Here is a 22,671-nt window from a genome sequence, read left to right on the forward strand (position 1 = left end):
TCAAACGACAAGTGGAGGTCGAATCTGTTGCAGCCTGCAAGTGGGGGGGCAGTGGAAGGGAGTAACTAAATTTACTAATGGGGCTACAAATGACGTCATTAGAGATTACTATATATCGCTATAACCACTAACAAAAATTAGAGTGAAAAATATAAATTTGGGCACACTTTTCATTTGTTTTTTAGTAGTGAACTGCCGCCACTTGAATTCAGCTGCGGGCGCTTGTAGATTAGAGCGAAATTTAAATCACCCAAAACGAAAAATTCGAGGACGTAGATTCACTTCAAAAATCAAAACGGTCAAGCAAAAATTTTGCGCAAAGAAGACCAACACGTTTACAATAATTGCTTCAAACTTCCTTCAAAAGCCACTAAAAGGGATAATAATGGGTATTACCTTGAAAGGTTTTTCGCCCGAGTGTTGTCTCATGTGTGTGCGTAGGATGCTGGATGCAGTGAAGCTTTTGGAACAGAATGTACACTTGTACGGTCTCTCTCCGGAATGGACTCTGAAGTGTTTGTTGAGAGACGAGGACTGCGAGAACGTCTTTCCTGTGTCGCAACAAACCCAAACTATTTCAACCATCAGAACGTCGCGTATTTTATCGGCAATTTTTTTTCTATATTCCAAACAAGTTAATTAAAATTTTTACCATTTGGTTGAAGATGCTGAAATGAAAATCAACACAGCAAGATTTTTTATTAACATACATTCTGCTATAATCACACGGTTGAAACGGTCTGAACCATGTGATAATACTAGGCTGTAAATTAACAAAAATATTTTGATAATTCCAATCAAGATAAGTTTTGAATGCAAAAAAAAAACCAGCTAAGTGTTTTTGTTTATTAAGATTAAGACCTGCCAAACTCGAAAAAGTCACGAAAATAAAAACTGATCACTGAAGCAACCCCTGTTAATAATTTTCTAATACAAAGAAAACTAGCTGTCTTTTCAAAACGAACTTAAACTGTTCCACAAAATTGTTAATTAATCATTTTTTGTACAGATGACATTACGCGAATAAAGCGTTCTTCTATTTGGCCATATTTAGTTACGTTTTACGTAATCACAAAACAAAAAACTTTGGTCATTTCTTCTTCAAAGTCTGAATTGATCGCTTCAAAAAGTTTAACAAAGTCGAACCAATCAATCCTGTTATCTATTTTTCACAAATTAAAATCAATTGCTAAATTCCTTCTCATGTGTGGATACTAATTCTAACAATTTTTCCGCTAACAATTTCTAATTTTCTTTAGTTACCGTGTGCTGGTTTGCACTCTTCAATTTTTTTTCTGTATTAAAAATGTAGCGTATTACAATATTGTAGTATATTTGTATGTAAGATCGATAAGTTTAAGTTGCACTTCCCTTCAAAAAGATATCCAAAAAAGGAAAAAAAGCTATGCCATCAGTGTTTCACGACAGGGTCAAATTTTAAAAAGAACTTTGGGACTTTATTAGGAGATTAGGGACATTAGCAGAAACGACCAGCAGTCTGTTAAGATTTTAGTTTTTGAAATTTTGATATTTTTGATATCTCTGATTTCTACTCTTATTTGTGTTGACGCAACGAAAAAAAAAACAAATTCTCGTGGCTTTTTCGTGTGATTAAATTTCGTTTCCTCGTTGCCTAATGTTTCATTTTTCCACCGTACAGAAATTAAAATAGCCGTTTCATAAATGCGACTGTACAACGATTACAAGGGTCAGTTAGCAAATATTGATATATATGAATAACCAATGAATAACCAATGATGTATTTTGAATAAGATTTCAAATACATTAACACAATTTTCGAAAAGTTGGAAGCTTAACTAGTTATATAATTAATGTAATAATTATAACCTTGAATAATTACTTTTAATTTTAAATTGAATATTTAAATTGAATAATTAAATTAATTTTAAATACCCAAAACTGTGACGAGTTACGTTTGTGCAAAACTATAAAAATAATTAAATTCAAAATTTTCAAATGCATTCATGAAAATTTCACTTAACCAAGCATAGAAAAGTATTCAGTTGCTATCAAACAGCATTAAAAAAACCATGAACTGGAAATGATCCAAAAATTCGCGTATTTATTTCTTTCTCTTTAATCCTATAGTTTGAGCGTTTGATTTATGGTTCAAATATCGAAATTTAACCTTGTCTTAATAATTTAACCCTGTCCGTTGAAGATTTATGACAGGTCAGCTGAACTGCACAGAAAATAAGAATAAAATAAGTCCAAAAATGCAAGAAAAAATGTGGAAAAGATCAGTTAGAACCTGTTAAAAAATTAAAAGATAGGCTCTATTCGGCTATTCAGCGCAATGAGCACATTTTTCGCAAATAGTTTTCACATTAAAGCTATTCTTTGCTCAGTTTCAGGCTGATAAAGACATAATTTGATTGAGATTTTTTCGGCTGACAGTCACCATTCGTTTTAGCTGAAGTTTTTTCTTCTTTTGATATTGTCTTCACTTTTGCATGAATCTTGCGAGATAACCTTGTTAGAAGAATCATGCAAGATCTTGCAGGATAACCATTATGTCTCAACTAGGGTGAATTATCACTATAGAATAAATTGAGAGAATTGATACCTATAAACCTTGATCCTAGTAACATCTACGTTGAAGGCATTACAGTTTAATAAATAAATAAATTGGTAGAATTAATGAAAAAATATTAAATTTGATTTAACTCTGACAAAGGGCTTCAACTTACCACATACGGCGCATTTGTGTGGGCGGTGTTTCTCATGAACATGCAACACGTGGATTCTCAACCGATCTCTCTTCTCGAAGGACCGAGTGCACAGAGAACATGGAAACTTCCGATCACCTGAACCAAAATTTAACATTTGAAGCGATTAGTTAAAACACTCACGTGCACAATTCAAAATGTCGAACGTCTGAAGTGCCAGAAGTTAAAATGCCAGAAGTTCCTACTTAGCCAGAAGTTGACTTCAGTTCACTTTCGTCATTTTAAAACACGCGCGTTTTGTGTTTTATGCATGGTTACGTGACTCCGCTGAAATCATTTTGAAATTCTGACTTAATATCTCGAACCACTTCGCGGTTCTCGATGAACGCCAGAAAATTTAGTGACTTAGAGCAGAGTCACGTAACCATTACTTCGCTTCGAACATCCGAGCCATCAGACTTGAAGCTGTGAATTTGAATGAAATTGGTACGTTGAAAATATGTGAGAAATGCAAATCTGAATTTTTGAGCTTGATGTCAGCTGTTTGAGCTATTCGAATTTTTCAATGAATTTTCGGATCTTTTCCGTTTGTGCCCCCTGCATATAATTTGCAGCCCCAGACGCACTTGCCATAATTTCCCATAATGTTTTACTATGTAATGGCACGTGCGTCGGGTCTTTCACTTCTTAGTCCCCCCAGCTTAGTGGTCAGATAAACTATAGCCCCCAATCATGGTAAAAATGCCATAATGGGGGGGGGGGGTATAATTTAATGGGAGCGCTATAATGGGAAAGACCCCGTGCGTCTGGGGTTGCAAATTATATGCAGTGGGCACAAAAACGGAAAAGTTCCAAACAATCAGTGAAAATTTCGAATAGCTCACACAGCTGACATCATTCTCAAAAATTAAGATTTGCATTTCTCTAAATTGGTTGAAACAACCTCTGCATTTCTGGGGGAGGATAACGTACTGGGGAGGGGGGCACAAACGTAAAAGATCCAATTATTTTATGCAGATGTGCAGAATGGTTCGTGATAGCAGACTGTATAGGGAATACGAAATAAAAATACGTTCAGACAAATAACAGTCAGTAATTTTTATGCCCAGCGTACAAACAGTCTGAAATTGCAATGAATTAAGCATGGCGAATCATGAATAACTATAGCACGATAGTCTGGACTTGAACACACAAGTTGTCAATTTTGGAGAGCACGAATTTTGGTTTGGAGCGCACGAAAGTCTTGGCATGGGTACTTGCGGTCTGGAACGGTCTGGACATAGAGATGTTTCGTCTGGGATGGTCTGAACATATCGACTCTAGCTCTGGCACTTCAACCTGGGTAATTTTTATGCTGCAAATATTATGGATCAGCAGCGCTGTTTTATATGTAGTTTCAATGTTCCAGTTCTTTGTTACTCTGAGACCAAATCAGGGGTGCTCAAAATTATTTAGAAACTCCCAAAACGACATGATCTTTGTTAGAATTGTGCACTGCGATCATTAACTATCTTCAGAATTTTTTTTATAAATTCATAATTAATCTCGTGCTTCTATCAACACAGCAGGCACTATAAATCACGACAATATTTTAGACAATTCAATGAACTATTTTGGGTTGACAAGTCAGCACTCCTCAAATTTATTCAGTCTCTAAAATTTAAGGACGAAAATTTTCAAAAAATAAATTTGACCTCAATAAATAATTATGTTGTGCATTAGTGCCTTAAAGTCACCAAATTTCCGTCCTTACATTTTAGAACGTTAATTATGATAATTTTGGAGTCTTACATTCAATTCAACGCACTTGATTGGATTGTTACGCTATTTTATGAAAGTACGATCGTACTATCAAAACGTGCTATAATTGTTCCGAGCCCACTTGTGGGGGGGGTAGGAACTATATACTCAAATGGATTTTTTTTGTTCAGTCAATTTTGGCCGATCGATATATTCGTTGTAGAGAAATGTGAGTGATATCATTAATCAGCTGGTCCAGCGTAGAATTCAAAATTAAAAAGATTTATTTTATTTTCTTTTTTTTCGAGGAGTTATCGAGGATTGATGTTTTGTGTGAACACTCGATATTTGTTCACTTTTAGTGTAATTTTTCTCCAAATTAAAATATTTTCTACAAAAATAGTATCTCAAAAATAAATTTCACGCCAGAAAATGGACCAATTTTTTGTTCCTAATAGACTAAAGGCGATAAAAAAGACTAGTTCTGGTCTCATTGGGAAGTTCACTATAAAAAAAATTCGAATTCTATTTCAGAGCTCTTTTTTTTTATAAAACTTTTCTCTTTTTTGCTTTTTTTAAGTCGCCTGGAGACAAGTCACTTTTTGTATCAAGGTTCTATTAATGAAAAGCCTCTTTTACAGTCAAATTAAGCCCAATAAACAAAAAACATCGTTTTCAAGGAATTGCTCATGTTTTTTTGGCTTCGATTCTGAGTTTTCGTAATTTTAAATGAAATTTTTGAAATTCTTTTTGAGGTTTTACTATTTTTTGGAGTCCTATGGCATGAATTCATTAACCAGCAGTACCAAATGTTCTATAATGAGCATTAAGTGAACATATCTAGTGCTTTGCGAGGACAGCTAATGGCAGTTAAGACTTAATAAAGAAATTTTCGATTTTTTTTAATATTAAAGACTAAAACTTATTGTCGTGAACCGTAAGTCAGTCCAGGAGTGACAGCATCCTCTTCCTTCCTGCTGCAACCAAATTTAATCTGGTGAGCGGTTTTGTCTTCTAACTATTGGTTATTTGACTTCAATGACACAAGATTTCAATTTTTTTAATAACTTTTTTGGATATTGTTTTTTACTCTTGGTTACCTTTTAACTCTTATCACTTTATCCAAACATTATACACATTATCCAAATATTATTTTAATCCCGTTGGCTTCAAGAGGACGTTCAGTGGATCAGAGATAAAGCTTTCAGAGACAAGCTAATGCTTTAATTGGCTTTGACACTTTCTTCTCGCTCTCTTTTTTCAATGAGATTTGGTTTTTGCCTGTATTTGTTATTATTTTCACAGTCATAAGACTTATTGTGATGTCATGTTTATTATCTATGCGTAACAAACATCATTTTCATCCGATCGGGTTATACCCGAGCGTAGATATTGAGCTCCGTTGAAAGATTTTGAGTTTAATGGCTGTTAAAAGCTAAAAATGATTTTTCGAATTTGTTTCTGAATATTAACCAATCCTAAACTTTTTTTTCTTGAAATGATGGTCCATGTCAGCACTAGCGGAATTTTTTTTTTTGTTAAACAGCAGCCAAAATTATTTTGGTTAGCGGTTTTATCTTCTACCTATTAGTTTTAAAACTTCAATGCCACGAGATTTCATAATTTTTCTAAAAAAATTTGCGTACTTTATTTTATCTTTGGATCCCTTTGAAATCTTATCACATCATACTGCTGATGGTCCCCATTGTTTTAGGGATAAATTCAACAGACCATAGATAAAGTTTTCAAAGAAGAACTTATGATTTGAATTGCTTATTTATATTCTTCTGGCACTTTTCTACTGAATTTTTGGTTTTTGCCTCTCTCTGTTGTCGTTTTTAAACTCAATAACTTGTTGTAGGGTCTTATTGATGAAATATGATTGTCAAACAAACTAATTGTCCCGTCGAGGCAAATTTAAGCGTTTTTACTGGCGGGCGTTGAAGGCTAATGAAATTAATTGCGTTGATAATAGTGTTTTCTCAAAATTTCGTTGTTCTAATGTATTTGTTTATATTTCTTTGATTTTTTGAAATTATATTGATAAATAAGAGAAATCTCATTGCTCTTAAAAATTCATTGGATATAGAATAGTTTTTAGTGAAAAGTTCGTTGTTTTATTGCCTTCGACACTTCTCTCGCTCAATTTTTTCTTGAAATTGCTGTTTTTGTTCCTTAGGTAGCCCTAAATTGCTGACAGTTCTCATAGGCTTCTAAATGAGCATTGAATGAATGATGTTACGCGAAGCAGTCTTAAAGTTATTGATAATCATATTGAAGTTCGTTTTCAAACTTTTCAGTTTTTGTTCTTTTCGTCAAATTGTAACTTATTTTCATCAATGAGAGTTCCCATCCAATTTTTTGTATTTCAAGAGATAACTTATCTATTGATATTAATCGTCACAATGTTTGTTTTGTTATATGCGTTTTTTGGATAATATGCGTTTTTCCTAACGTTTTTTCAGTGGCCAATTTTTGTGTTTCTTTTTCTCTTCTTTCAGAACAATCGCGTAATAACAGATCCCAATGGTTTTCAAATGTGGCGCAAGTAAACTTATTTAATCTCTGAGTTTAAATTCTTTAGCTGAATCAGTAGAATCGAACAATTGAATTAAAAATACATAATATTCAGATGATAGCTAATGACTTTAATGGTAGCAATAGTTTGTTTTCGCAAATCGTTTGTAATTTTTTGAGTTCTTCTTTAGTTCGCTTCTATGGCTATGGCTTAGTCTAACCAAAGACAAGTCCTCTCGGTTTTGTAATGAGTTTCAGTAATTTTTTAAGGATTATTTAGTTAAAAGCTAATGATTGTTAAGAATTTTGAAATTTCTTGGTGTAAAAAATGTTGATTATTTTTTAGGTTTCGCTTCACTGTTCGTTCTTTTTGTCGACTTGTTACCCAGTCTCATTAAGAAAATTGTCCATCTGACGTACTGTTCGAAACAAAAAACTTGTGTAGTTAAGGTTTTACCTGAGTGCACTTTGACGTTGTTACTAGGTGCTTTTTAATTTAGATATTCCGTTTTTGCCGTGAAATTTTTGTTTGTTTTTTTTTGTTTTTTGTCTCTTATTCTCTTTAATGTCAGATCACGTTGGCGCTGTAATGAGGCATGGAATTATGTGATTCAATTAGTAGATAAGTTGTGTAACGTTTGCTTTAAACTCTATTTTTGTTATCTCTTCATTTGGTTGACAATTTAGTCAAAAATGTAGATGAGCTAGGGTCGGAACATCATGTGCGAACGCACATTAACGAGCCGCCTTGTTACTATAAAATACTATAATTTCGATCAATTTATTCCACTCTTTCATGCTTGGGAAATATATGCGATGTTGGAATGACGAATTTAACCCCCCCCCCCCCCCCCATGGAAAGAGAAAACGAACCTCTATCAATACATCTGGTATACTTCAAGTGTTTGTCTCTGTAGTACTGATAGGCAAACACTTTCCCACATCTGCTGCATGGAAAACCCTCCCCAACTGACGCTGAAGAAACCGCATTTGACCCTGAAGGTCCAGAACCCCCTGGACCAGTTATTGACTGGACGCCATTGCTTGTTGCTGAAGTTGCAGACAGCTGAGAGGGTGTAACTTTCGTCAGGTTTGGCTTGATAGTCAAAACTTGACCTAAAATGGGATGACCTCCAAATATTTTTTTTTTTACTAAAGACGGGATAACTGAAAAAATAAAGGAAAAGAAAACTGTACTATAAAACCAGATGACCTTTTTTATTTGCATCTGGAGTATGGAATCTCTGGAATATGAGCCATATCGAACCCGCAATCAATCAACGATATGCTCGATTTGTGAGGTAAAAAAGCTTCGGTATGTTAGGATTCTTAGATTCGACATTCTTGGTTTGAATTACGAGAAGCCGTCCGTATGTTGAGTTTCTTAGATTCAGTAAGCTTGATTTGAAACGTAAGAATTTCGTCGGTTTTTACATACTACAATTTGTGTTTCTTGTTTATCATGTACTAAATTGCAATGATAGCTTTCTAATCGCAGGAGTTTCAAACGTACGTCTTGGAGACGTTTTCTTCAAAAAGGTACAAATTGTGGTAAAAATAGATTAACCAATAATACTTTTTGTTTTTTTTCAGCTGAAAATTTAAAACTTCTTGAGACTCACACTAACCGAGTTTTGACATGATCAAGAGGAAGTACAAAGGTCATGTTCTCCTTTTTTTCTTGTCTTTTGAAAAGGAACAACCGACAATTTTTTACGTTTAAAAACCAGGCATATCGATTATAAGAAACCAAAATTAACGCTGGTTTCTTTCGTTTTAAAGCCAAACCAACCAAAGTTTTTTTATGTCTTTATACACCAACATACACCACCTACATACTTTTCAAAAGAATACATACCGAGGATACCAAAACAAACCTAACGGCTCTCGTTGTTTTTGACTAACTGAAACCAAATAAACCGACCCTTTTCTTAAAATAACAAACGGCTCTTTCTGGACAAGGGAAGACCCATAAAAATCCTCGCGGCATTAAATTCAGCATCATTGAAAAAGTTTTGTCATAATATATATTGATGCAAATATAGAAAGACGAAGAGTTTGTGACTTCGATTAATCATTTTTACTTCAAACAAATTTTTACTTCAATTCGTAACCACAAGGTTAGATAAATCTCATTGACTAAAACTGAATTCCGTCCAATTGAAACTTTAAGTGAGGTCATTCTTAGGTCAAGCTTGACTTGTGTCAACCAAAAACTTGAAACAAAACCTAAAAGGATTTGCGAAAAAGGGCAAAATTTTCATAGTCAATTCGAAGGAAATTTTGAGATAAATTGCTTCTGACCACTTACCCGATGCTAATGTTTAACAATTGATTGTTGGTTAAACAATTCCACATCTTTCTGGAAAAATAACAGCGCAAAAATAAAACGAGGACTTGAAAAAACAGAAAGCGATTAATTTGTTGAAATAAAACGAGAATACTTTTTGCACATAAAACGAGAAAATTTTTGAATATTTTATCGATATCTGACATCAACTCAATAAAAAAATAAGAACGTTGAGTTCTGGAAAGCCAGAAAATGGATTCTAATGTAAAACGAAGAGCAAAAGTTTTAAAATTCGTGATCCGTATCCAAAGTAAATCTCTGCAATTTGAGACATTTCAAAAGCAGAAGACCCCCATAGCAGAAGACTTACGAAGAAGCAAAAATACCAAAAAAACTACGAGCAAAATCTATGTAGAAACAAAAAAACCTGTTTAATGCAGGCAAAACAAACGCAGCGAAGACCCAGATTGCTCTTAATTGTTGTTCAACTCCATTGCTCTTAATTGTTGTTCAACAACAAAAAATCATAGTTTTGAGTTTTGATAAGTGCTACATTGTCTTTAGTCTTTCGAAGCTCAAAAAAATGGCAAGCCGTGAATAATCACTTTTTTGGGCATTGGAAAGAAAACTTAAGCGCAAGGAGCTGAATTAAATGAAAGGAAGCTGTTTAAGATGTAAAGATTAATATCACATAATTTTTTCACCAGAAAAGGTAATCTTGACGTGTAGTTTTGTAAATCTTGATAAAGTTGATAAAAAAAATCATTTTTAATAGTAATTTATTTTGTGTTAACAGCTCTCAAAGGCAGATTTTAATATGTTTTCTTCAGATAATTCATATTTCCAGATTCAAAATCTATTTAAATTTAATATTTTTCCTAAAAAACACAACTGATTCTTAAGTAAATTTCTGGTCAAAATGAAATGTGCTGCATGAATGGGAGCCAATAAGAGGACAGCTCGACCGGAACGAACTTGCAAGAATCTTGCAGGATATGCATTTTTCTGGCAGATCTTGCAAGGTAACTATTTTACTGGCAGATCTTGCAAGATAACCATTTTTCTGCCAGATCTTACAAGATAGACAGTTTTTGCAAGATTCTGGCAGAATCTTGCAAGATAACCATCTCGTCTTCACTGGGGCCTGTTTTTGATCAACTCGACCGATCTCAAAAATAGATCACTATAACTCTTCTTTGAGTCGTAAAAACAGAGACCCGCCATGTTTCTTCTCAACGCTGATAAAACCACGATGAGACTCAAAATAGCCTTGTTATTGCTTAGAAGTTTATAATGAACCTTTAATGTATATTAGACTCCTGCATTGAGATTTTCAATGGATTATTTTATTGGTCAGTTGAATTAATGGACAAAAAATTGATTGGATAATTTTGAACTAAAGTTTGTTTGCCTATATTCAAATAAAAATATTTTCCTAAAATTTTTTTGAGAAACTATCAGCCCTAAAAACATTGGTCGGACCATGGTCCACCCTGTCCAAAATAGCTGACACAGAGTCTGTTCATAACCAATACCAGTCGGCCAGGGTCTGTTCATAAGTCAAGCTTTCAACCTGGGATGCTAAGCTGTTTCCTATTACCTGTGGTCTTCGTTGGGACTGACGTTGTCGCAGTGGATGACATCTTTTTATACTTTCTGATAGACAATTGTTGAAACCTGTCACACCTGCCTCTCTCTTTACTGGTCACACCTCCTGCTGCTAATTCGCTTTTTTCCACAACTGATCGTCCTTTTCCCATGCACCCTGACACCCCCACCCCCTTCCAGCCAATCACAACTCCCATCACTATGTTGTAGTGGTGGCTATACCACGCAACCAGTTGCTGTCCATGGGGTATATCCTGAAATAAAAAGGATGAGAATCATTCTTTTTTTTCAATTATTTCTCTTTATTTAATTTGTCTTCAATTTACAGATGTGCATGATTTTTGAGTCAGTTAACCCAGCTGTGCTGCGAGTAAAGCGGTCATCGACACTGCCCAGGTTGAGGTCCAGACCGAAATGGCCTCTGATCAGACCATCCCAGACGAAAGTGACCTCTGATCAGACCGACCCAGACTGATTTGTCCTCTGATCTGACTATAGCGCGCTCGAAGCTCCCTGTGCGCTTAACGTGCGCTCGAAAACTTCCTCTGATCAGACTATTGTGCGCTCTAATGTCACCCTCTGATCATGATTGTCTATTCAATAGTCCAATGGTAAAGCTGAGCTGCCTGTTAAGTAAACTGTCCAATGATTCTAACTATTTGGCAAACTCTCCAATAATAGATACCGTTACTGGCAGTTGGAGTAATCTTCATTATCAAAAACAAGTTTTTTTCGTACGGCACATGTATTAAAGCATTAGAAAAAAAACAAACACGGACGGACACACAGACTTAAACACACGCACGCAAGCACGCACGCACGCACGCACGCATACACACACACACACACACACACACACACACACACACACACACACACACAAACACACACACACACACACACACACACGCACACACACACACACGCACACGCACACACGCACGCACATACATATACTAATTTCACACACACATACATATATTAACAATGCCGTTGTTACTCGTACAATAAGAGCACGTAATTGTTCCAAATGTTAGCGAACTCTTTTATTTTGACAAAAAAGTCAAAATAATATGAAGTTTGGGTAATTATAAAGTTCAAGCAGCAAAAGATCGACAAAGGTTCAATTTCACAACGATCTCATGGGAAGTGGAAGTACAAAAATTCCCTCTCTTAGGAGTTTGAAAACGGTGTTTTGTCGGCATTCAGGCTTTGACTTCCGGTAATCTTGAACAAAATTGAACAAAAATAGAAAATATGAACAAAAACAAAAGAGATTATTGAAATAATCCAAACATTTTGAGCCACGACAACTCGCAACCAAAACAATAATCAAAAAATTTTTTAAATATTTATATATATATATATATATATATATATATATATATATATATATGTATATATATATATATATATATATATATATATATATTCTACGTTGGGCGGGCTTTGTTATGATACTGCTCGCAACTCAGTACGATGAAAATATCGATGGGCCAAAATTCACTGAAAAAAAAACAGCTGAGCATATATATATATATATATATATATAATATATATATATATATATATTTATATATATATATATATATATATATATATATATATATATATATCCTCCCTCAATAAAGTGGGTCAGAATAAAAAAAACAGTTGTCAAATGTAAGCACAAAAATTTTACTTGTATGTAACATTTTATCTGATTAAAAGATTATAAAAAAGATTGATCTCAAGAAGACAGCACTGTCCTAACAAAATCCATTTTTGTTCTGTCTACATACAGAGACCGATACTTCATAATATGGTGAGCAAATAGACACAATTAGTGCATGAGTATACCAAAAGATGAGGAAATCAAAATGAATTGAAAAAAATTTTAACAGTATTTGGATTCTACAAATTTTCTACTGTTAAATAATACAAACACGGACTACTCAATTTCTCTTAAAATCAAATCAAATTGCAGTCTAAATTGTTCATTTCTTTTGGGTTAAGTTCTGTATCCTGATCTAAAACATTTTATAAAAAAAAATAATTAATAAAGTTAAAAAGAATGTCATTTTTTCAGAAACTCGTTTCTGTCAATCATTTTTTTCTGTAAATTTTTTCTAACTGTTTTTCTAGCTTCAGATCAAAACTTTGTTATATTAACTGTTTTGCTTCGCACAGTTTGGATCAAAACGTAACCATTTACGTTCCAAAACCTTTATCGTTCCAAAACGTAACCATTTACAAGAAAACCGTTTAAAAAACCAGAAAATAAATTTACAATAGTTTCACTAGAACTACTTACAAGCACTGTATCAATTCACAGAGTTAGGAGACGATAGTTCACTGCGCAGTTAAAAACTGATATTTCGGGGTCGAAATCCCAAAAAATAGATTCCCAATTATTTTTTTCTGCACAACGTTTCGTAACATATGTTCTAATTTCCCCATCATAAAGCTTCTAAATTACCCCCTTTAGGCTGAAGTTGTGATTTATTTTTGGATCTAAACAAAGAACAATTTTTTTGGAACGTTAAATTAACGTGAGAATTTGTTTCCGTTTTCTTGCATCATAGTCTGTGAAACGAAAAATATTTGTTAGCTTGAACTTGCAAGGTATCGAAATTTTCTATAACACAGATATAAAGGCATCCTGAAGTTATAATACATGAAATATATTTCGTTACAGGGTCGTTTTCCGCATCTGCTATTGTGTTTGATATTTTGAAATTGGCGAACAAGTAAACATGTTGACATTTGCAACTTATTTGTGAGATAAGACACTTGAAGTGCGCATCACAGCGAGTCACCCAGTAGGAATAATGTCTACTATGGCATTTCCTCGTCTGAAGTTGATTTCATTTGTGTATATTTGTATTGAGCTGTGCAAAAACTAGAATCTTTTTAAGTTTATAGTATAAGTGATTCTAAAAATGTTCATCTGAGTGTATTCTATCTTCGATCAAATCTGGGGACAAATGGTATGAGATGTGTAATCTATGGGCTCGATTTTTTTAATCTTTCTGAAAGAATTTGAAAAGCTCAGATTGAAAGAGCTTTTAGATAGCAAAAAAAGCGGAGAAAGAAAAATAGTGTGTTCATTGTTGCGGGTATATAACTTTTACTCCGTTGCGCAGTTTCGATTCGTCGGTGAATATAACGCTTGCTTCCATCGTTTGCTTTAAAAAATATCTTATAAGTAACCTCAAAAAATTGATAGATTTCTATCAAACGAAATTTATTGCTATACTATTCGTTTGATGAAAGGGGTATTCTAAATATTAGATCACCAATTTCAGTTGAGAATAGAACCCAACCTGTCTGGCTACGAAATACAGTTCCTGTCCTTTCTGAACCAGTTCTAGATTGTACTCAGAGGTTGGACTGGACGAAGAGGCCACTGGACCCCCGAAGTACTTGGCAGATCTCACAAATCTGGTCCAATTTGATCCGGGGTATGTCAGGTCTATGAAGTGGTCCACGCGGTCTCCCTTCATCACCTGAACAAATTTCAACCGACCTTGAACAGAATTTTAGCTTGTGGTGCAAAAAGACTATTACAAAGATGCCGAAGCTCTCTTACGTTTGAAATTGAAGATACCAACGTTATATTCAGTCGTTTATGTCCAGTGTCCTGGACTAGATAAGTCCTCTATTCTATTTGATAAAATACTTTCATAGATATCTACCAAAGTTTATAGTTTTTTAAAATCTGAAAATTAAACAATTAAACAGTAGCAAATCATAAAACTTTTAGGCCTTGTTTTCTAACAATTAAAAACTTACAAACTTTTGCTTGTAGCTCAAAAAAAATTTAAAAAATATGCAAAACGGCGTACTGTCATCTTAAGAAATTTAATATACAGTTATTCAAGACTTAAGCTCAGGATGAAAGAAACCATTTGTAATCAAAGCACTTGTAATGGTTTCACGTTAAATAGGAATAAAATTTTTCACCACGTGTCTAATATCTCAATCGATACTTTTCGTGTTTAATTATCTGAGTATAATGCTTTGCGTGTATTACCCCTAATAGCTAACGCCACCCCTTTTTCGAAAGTACTCTGATTAATGCCAAAAAGAGAGAGCTCGTTGGGTTGTATGGTGATTTGGAACAAAGCAGGAGATAAGTTTACCCTAGTGATGAAAAAATCTAAAATCTTGCTAGAAATCTTCCAAAGGAATGCATACTTCTTCCAATTTTTCTTGCCAGAGTCCTGCAAGATTTGCATCCACCTTGCAAGATTCTTGCAAGATTTTGAATCCATCTTGCAAATATCTTGCAAGATTTTGAACTTACATTTTGCAATGATTACTTGACTGCTTTCAGCAGTTGGTTGAGCTGAAGGAGTTAATCAACTGTCGGAAAAAACTACTTAAGATAAAATTTCGTTGTGAATGTTCCCTATAAAAACAAAATCATGAAAAGAATTTTTTTGCAGCAACTACTGTTTTTACATTTTTAATCAAATTGCCAGTTAGGTTGGAAAAAGGGGAGGCAAAGGCAAACATTTAGATCATGTTTTCTTTTATCAGTTAACTTACTGATACAGATCTGATAAAATTGAAATCTTGCAAAATTCTTGCAAGATTCTTCAAGATTCTTCCAAGATCTGACTTCTAAATTATTCTATTTTTTAAAACTGATATAAACTTTTTACTGTTTGGCTGACCTCCTATTTTAAATTTTTATCTTTTTGTCAGTAATTTTCATTCTAGAGAAATTGATTTCGAGGTTTATAGGAATGCAAAATTTTGCAAGATCCTTGCAAGACTTTGAATTCCACTACGACATCTATGAGTTATGAGGTGGCAGGGGTCTGCTGAGGCCCGTACCCACTAGATGTCTAAAAATTGACGCATTTTTGTTTCTTTGGTGTATTGGAATACATTATGCACTATAATACTACGCGCAGTATTGATTGTAACGGCTGACAATGTATTATTTCTAATAGATTACATAACTATTACATAACTTTCGGCTCGGTTTTCTGTCGGCTTGCTTACCTATCGGCTTACTTTGCGTTCGCCGAGTTATGAAACCTGCCCTTTTATGAAAAGTAAACCAAACAAAGTCACAGTCGGTAGTTTAAATTACTAACCATAGCTGTAAACGGCCTTTTAATGTTTTTGTCAAGCTTCTTTTCTGTCAAGATTTTTGAATCAAGTTTTGAATCATCTTGCCAGAATTGAATCCGTCTATCATTAGGGTAATAACTGAATTTAATGTAGTTTAAATTTAGAAAATTTCACTAGCAGTTACAGTCCATATGAGTTTCAAAGTTCACACAAAGTTCACAGAGATCCGTCTAAATAAGGATAAAGTTTTGAACAAGTTCTACTTATTTCCTTAATGACAAGTGTTTTTACACCTAACGCATTTCTCTTAATTGCGAAGGTGTCATTGGCAATTTATCGGAGGGTTATTTTAATTTGGATTATGTTCATCAACAATGATGGGAAGGTGATATTTATGGCAATAATTTTTGCTTTTCGAAAAATTATAATTTCTTAGTTGAACAAATTTGATGCAAGTAGTTTGGTTTAAATTGGAAAAGCTCCGAGTATAAACAATTCACACAAAATCTAGTTGTCATCAATATTATTGATTACTAATGAAGCTGTACTTCAACACCATTTATGTTCATCTATTATTTCTATAAAACTCAAACAAAAAAAACTTGTCGTGATAAAAGTTACAAATCTTGAGAATTTGTAAGGGTGCGTTGTAATTGTTCGTTATAGTTTTTGTTATAACCTTGAAACTTTCTCGACCTTGAACAGAAAATATTTTGTTCCTTCGGGCGAATGAGGAAACAGTTGGAATACAGACCTCCCAAATAGCTCGTCTCTTCTGCATGACAATGTCACATGATACCCTGTCTGCCTTGACCCTCCTGCCCTCTAAAGGACCCAACTGGGCACCCCTCTGGATAGGGTGGACCCCACAATTCACAACTGTCTTAGAGACACTCCCGTCACTGTGCTCCATTGTCACAATCGATATTCCTGACAAGTGAACACATTACCACGATAGGAACACACCTTGTTTTTGAAGCTATTTTTTGAAGTTTTTTTTAAAAAAATAGTTATTTAACAATGCGAATCAAAATAAAACTACACAAGTTGAAGTCCAAGAACAAAAAGACCTCTAATCAGACCATTGTCCAAACTTTCGTGACTCCAGTCCATTACCAGACTTCTCCACATTTTTTTGCGCTCAAACGCATCTCTGGTCAGGCCACAGCAAAATTTTATTATACGGATGAAACATTAATTTTGTGTATTTTAATTGCTTTTTGCAAACAGTTTTTGCCAAACAAAAAAATCAAAGAAACTCAGTTAGAGGACTTTTGAACCAATTTAAAATTTTGCTCATTAAAAAGCCGTTAATGAATTAATTGCTGAAAATTAATTAAAAACAAATCAATGTTAAGTGTTTTTATTCACAAACTGTATTTGAAGTGTTTTTTCGACCAATTGCAAATGTTTTTTTTTGTGTTAGCTCAACAAAAAATGGGAGTAGTCAACTCAACAAAAGCAGAAAGACGGATATGATTTTTGGGAACAAAAAAATTTTTTTCAACTCTAATTTTTTCTACTTCTCTGGATTTTAAGAATAACCCGAAAACTCCTACCTTGTGGCAAATTAAAATTTATCTGAAATATTGATGTACTGAATGAAGCAACAATATGGAAAAACAAAAAGAGAAAAAAAATATAAAACACTGCTTTTACTCATTAGTGTTCAACATGGTCAAACTGACGGTAAAATTTTTCCCTCAATAAGTGAGATATTTCCTCAATCGCGAAGCTTTCAAATTTCATAAAATCAAGAATCGATGCATCGAAAACAGATGACCATTTTCTATCATACTGCATTAATTTTCAGCCAATTTTTGTCAATTCTCAAATCGATTTTAAAAGAATGTGTTTTTCAAAAACTCTTTTTTGGGCAATTTTGTTACAAAGTTTAGGTTCCAAAGTCAACAATATCAAAGATTTTCGTAAATTTGCCATTAACAAAAAACGTCTTGAAAAACAAAAATAATATTATTGTAATACGAAAAAAATATTTTCTGGGCTATCTTGCAGCCCTTTTTCACCAGTCTCTTTGCTTGATCTGCTTAATTTCTAAATATTTTTCCCAAAACTGTTTCAATTGGCATAAAATTTATTTTTTTTAAACTTTGTTTTCATTACGTGATGTATCTTGCTCCAAACATGGTAAACTCTTCCCTAGTCGGTTCCGAATGGTTATCTTGCAGGATACATCACGTAATGAAAACAAAGTTTAAAAATAATAAATTTGATGCCAATTGAAACAGTTTTGGGAAAAACATTTAGAAATTAGGCAGATCAAGCAAAGAGACTGATGAAAAAGGGCTGCAGGATAGCCCAGAATATATTTTTTTAAAAATTTTTCATTTTACAATAATAATATTTGGTATTCCTGCGGGTGACCAAATTTCTGTTAGTTTAATGAAAAGATTATTGTCCAAAATTAGGGAAAACTATCGTATGATTGTTGCAAGCACTTTGCATATGACCTGAAATGTATGTGAAGAAAAAAGTAATAGCTTTTTGTGTCATAGTATACTCAAAAGAAGTGCAAGATATGCCTGAAGATTCATTGACAATAAATAACCAGTTGTCTTTTGTTATTTGCTCTTGATAATAGCATTCGGAGTTATTCTGAAATTAGTCTTCAGATGAAAATTGTTTTTAGGCTTTCTGCACTCAATGAATTTTATAAGCTCCAATTAGCTGATTTTTTTGTTCTTATACAGCCATCTGACAATTTTATATGAATTTTAGTTTACCGAAACTGAAAATTTGGAATTTCAGTTTAAATTATCTGATTTTCAAATATTTATCTAAATAATCTCTTCTAGCTTTAAATTTTACTAAATAAATTCTTTAGAAATAAGCAGTTTTTTTTCAGAAAAAGAGTAAATAGTTAATAAAGTTCCGTAACGTTTATATGGAGTTGACAGTTGTGATGCTTTTTCGTTGAAATTAAAGGAGCAGAGTGCCCCACACTTGTAGGCGGAAGCTTCTAAAAAACTCAACTCGCAAATAATATTGCTACTTTCTATTTCGGCGGCAAATTGCTAATTGCAATAATAGCAAATAAAAGTTTTGAAAAGTTCGAGAAGTATAGTGGAACATTCACTGCTCAGTGCAGTCTCGCTAGAGCCATCTTGTTCAAAAATTAGTAGATGAGTGGCAGTGTTTGAAAAATGTTTTCCAGGTTAGTGTATGTTAATTACAATTTTCCGGCTAAAAAATACATTTGTCTTCGTTCAAGCTGCTTCAAAGTTAATTAATTCTTCAGATTTTTGTGAAAATTTCGCCTTAATGCTTGCTGCACACCAAAACATAAGCAACCACTTTGTCTGAAGTCAATACACTTCTCAAAGAACTTGATCAAAATGGTCTTCGATTCAATGTTTTTTCTCATCTCTTAGAGAAAATTGCAAAAAAAAACATAAACGCGTCTTGGGCACCTTCTGAACTTTGATTTAGACTTTTTGCTGTATTTTCAACTGGTTTGTGCGTTTGGGTGAGGTTTTTAAACACTTTACTAAATGAAACTTTTCATCGATAAAGTTTTCAAGCATAGCGTGAAGTGAAAATCTTGACTTGAGATTGAATTGAGTTTTTTCTCAATTCGCGACACCAAATTGCAAATTCTTAATGAAATTGGCCCCAAAAACCAAAAAAGATGTTCTAAGCAAAGAAGACAAGGAAACCTTCAGTTTTACCTTTTGGCGTGTTGTAAGTTTTCAAGTCTTTCGAATCCTGGAACACCCTCAAAACTGGAGCATTATGCATGTTCATCCAGGCCAGTCTGTAGTACACGCGGAACAGAGGCAACAGTTGCCAGAATTGAGAGTAGTCAGGCACAACCGGAATTTGCTGCACTGTTTTCAGGAATGACACTGGATTGGTTCCAATGTACTTTTCCAGATCTCTAGCAAAGTCATGCTGAGGTTGTTTGTTTGTCTGTTGTTGATGTTGTTGATGTTGTTGTTGGTGTGATGCTGGGGATATTTTTTCATGATTTTTTGTTGTTGTTAGAAATAATTCGGAGTTTGGTAGCAAATTCAGGGGAAGAAGATTGCCACTGAGCTCTGTAATGAAGCCATTCAAATTATTCAAAAATGATCCAAGTTATTCAAAATTTGGATCTCCCCCCTCACCTAGTGCTCAAGTTCCACCCAAAGTTATATTATCTTGCTTTCAAAACGTATATGTCAAGAAGAAATGACATCAGCAAGAATTTAGAACGTTATGTAGACGCTAAAATGAAAGAAAAAGGCTTCCTTTTTTGCACTAAATACGTCACCAGATCCTGAATATTTCGCAAAATTTTCTTATATCCTTGCCGACATTTCACTCCCTGCCGGCCTCAAATTTTATCCTGCATGATCAGGCAAGACAACATTTTGTCGTCTTCTTTTCTGTAAAAATCTCACAAGAATTGTGTAACACGGCCATTCGTATTGCGAAGATTCTTACAAACCTTAAATTTTTTTCTAAAAATTGGTTGTTTTGAAGAGATTAAACAATTCTTTTATAACACACCGAAGAACTAAATCTCGGGAGTTTTTTTGGAGAATATGGAAGTTGACGCGCCAAAAATAACCTATAAGTGCAGAGCTCGACTGGAACGAAATTTCATGCTGGGATTTTTTTCCTACAATTGAGTCATTGGTCTTACACGAACTTAAGAAGATAATCATCTGGCCTCTACTCTGAAATCTATGGAATAGGCGATCTCTAGAACCTTATTTTGCATAAATAGAAAAAAAACCTTTCCAATGAACAAACTGTGCTGGCAAGATATTTTTAAGATACTTTAACAAGAATTGATAATAAAAATTTTGTGGAATCAAGATCTTGGTGAGAAATTTTGAAGTTTTGACCAGAATAACTTCACTCGTCTTGACTAGATCTAATAAAAATTGTGTCAACGGAATTTGATACGCGCCTAATAGCCATCCAATTGAAATCTGATCATTAAAGCCCAATAAAAATAACCAATAACACTAACTAGTCAATAAAACTACCATAAAAAATTGTTTATTTCAATTCTCCACAAAGCCACAAACTATGTTTTCAACTTACCATAAAGCATCCACGCATTCATCTCCAAGTCTTCTAGGATAATAGAGTCGCAAAAAGTTGTTTTGTTGCTGTTTTGTTTATTACAGAGTTGTCGTTTTAATCAAATAATAATCAGGATAACCAATAATTTCTGATTTACTTCATCCGAAAATAGCTTTTTGATATTCTAAGTACTGTTTCACTCCCACTTTTTTCCTATATTGTCCACTCACCAAGAAGAAGCAATCAATTAATAGGCGATTATCTCTCGTCCAGGTGAGCAAATCTCTCCGCTGATTGGCTGTAATCCCACCCTATCCCCACCCTCTATTTCACATCACTTCTCTCTTTGTTCACTAAGAAGAAAAAATCCCCCCTAACCCTTTATTCACTTCATTCAAGACTATTCGTTCACATTTTACAAAAATTGGGTTACAAAGTGTTAAAGTTACATAGATAAAAATATTTTGCAAAATTTTGTCGGCATCGATACCAATTCATATTGATAATATATTAAATAGATCAAAGAATATATAATACTAAAATTTTACCAAGTTTAGGCAAAAAATGGTCTCTGTCTTTAACTAAATACGTCAAAAATAGACGTTTCTTGTTTTATGCCAACAGAAATTTTTTGGATTTAGCCCATAAAAGTTGTGGATTCTGATTAAATTTAGCCATTTTTTAGCTGTTTTCCACTTCTGCTGTATAAGTAAAAACTGACATAATTAATTTTTTTTAAAATTGAAAAATGAATCGCAGCCACTTTTTTATGGCAGCACCCACTTGTAGACACTTTTATTGGATTTTCTGCTTCGTGATCAATCGACGCAGCGGTTTTTTGTTAGTATAGTGAAGTTGGGTTGGTTAAGGGAAGTCGCTTTAATCAGGTATGCTGTATGCAGTAATAATCTGCAATTGGAAAACAAATCCTGCAATCTTTAACACCCCCACCTAACATGACCACTGCTAATCCCGGTTAAATTAGTTAGGAATAATAACTAGTTAGAAATTATAGTGACTTGTCGCACCTTTTTTGTGCTCTTAATTTAACTATCTAAAATTTATTTTTGAGATGATCAGAGATATACAAGTCTCTGATCAGCGATAAATCATAGAGGGAATTGCGTGAAACAGTGTGAAAAAAGTGTGAAAACTTGAAAAGCATATTTTTTTATAAAATATAAAAAAACCTTGAGTTAGTTCTAATGACGCCAAAAGATCCTTTATAACAAAATTAGATCAAAACTACAGGCATGTGATTTTTCGTCTGACCCATTTGACTTTTCGTTCTCAAAAAGGAGATAAGTTCTCTCATAGTCTCACGCCTAACCAGTCTCTAAGAATGCGAATCACCAAAATTATTTTGAGGTCTGAAGTGCTGTTCTTAATCTTGTTCTTGTTGAACGCCCCCCCCCCCGCCACTCAATCAACCCCACCCCAATCCGCGCACTCACGTCCACCCCCCCCCCCCCCCCTCCTCACCCTCCTTCCAGCACCCCCCCCCCCCCCAACTCACACGCAGTCGATCCTCCGTCATCCGGTGTTTTGGACCCCCTCCTCTTGCAGCCCTCCCAACCCTGCCACCATCTGTTTACCCCTCCCAATGCTCGCTGATTGTTTGAAAATAGTTGGCCCGACACCCACATAAATCAGTTTATGTTCCTATTTATGAGCGGTAAATTCAGATCATTAGCAAGCACAGCATTTTTACGGAGCCAGATT

General features: G+C 34.1%; 1 protein-coding gene across 1 annotated transcript; it reads right to left on the bottom strand.

The window, feature by feature from the left end:
* Positions 1 to 74: 74 nt before the first annotated feature.
* On the bottom strand, positions 75 to 21,253 carry LOC142336136 (uncharacterized). Its single transcript, XM_075384717.1, has 9 exons — positions 20,968 to 21,253; positions 19,602 to 19,970; positions 16,667 to 16,842; positions 14,151 to 14,333; positions 10,838 to 11,099; positions 7,821 to 8,063; positions 2,712 to 2,828; positions 397 to 551; positions 75 to 83 (listed from the first exon to the last, which is right to left on the bottom strand). The coding sequence occupies exons 1-9, from the start codon at positions 20,987 to 20,989 to the stop codon at positions 75 to 77; spliced, it is 1,536 nt and encodes a 511-aa protein (XP_075240832.1). The 5' UTR covers positions 20,990 to 21,253.
* Positions 21,254 to 22,671: the final 1,418 nt, after the last annotated feature.

Source organism: Convolutriloba macropyga, chromosome 3, assembly GCF_964194025.1.
Source record: "Convolutriloba macropyga chromosome 3, txConMacr16.3, whole genome shotgun sequence".
Taxonomy (NCBI): domain Eukaryota; kingdom Metazoa; phylum Xenacoelomorpha; order Acoela; family Convolutidae; genus Convolutriloba; species Convolutriloba macropyga.

Coding starts and splice junctions, on each gene's coding strand:
- LOC142336136 (XM_075384717.1), bottom strand. CDS start 20,989: ATGAATGCGTGGATGCTTTATG. Junction 16,843..19,601: donor AACTTACAACACGCCAAAAG/GTAAAACTGAAG, acceptor TTCACTTGTCAG/GAATATCGATTGTGACAATG. Junction 2,829..7,820: donor TACCAGATGTATTGATAGAG/GTTCGTTTTCTC, acceptor ATTTTGGTTCAG/GTGATCGGAAGTTTCCATGT.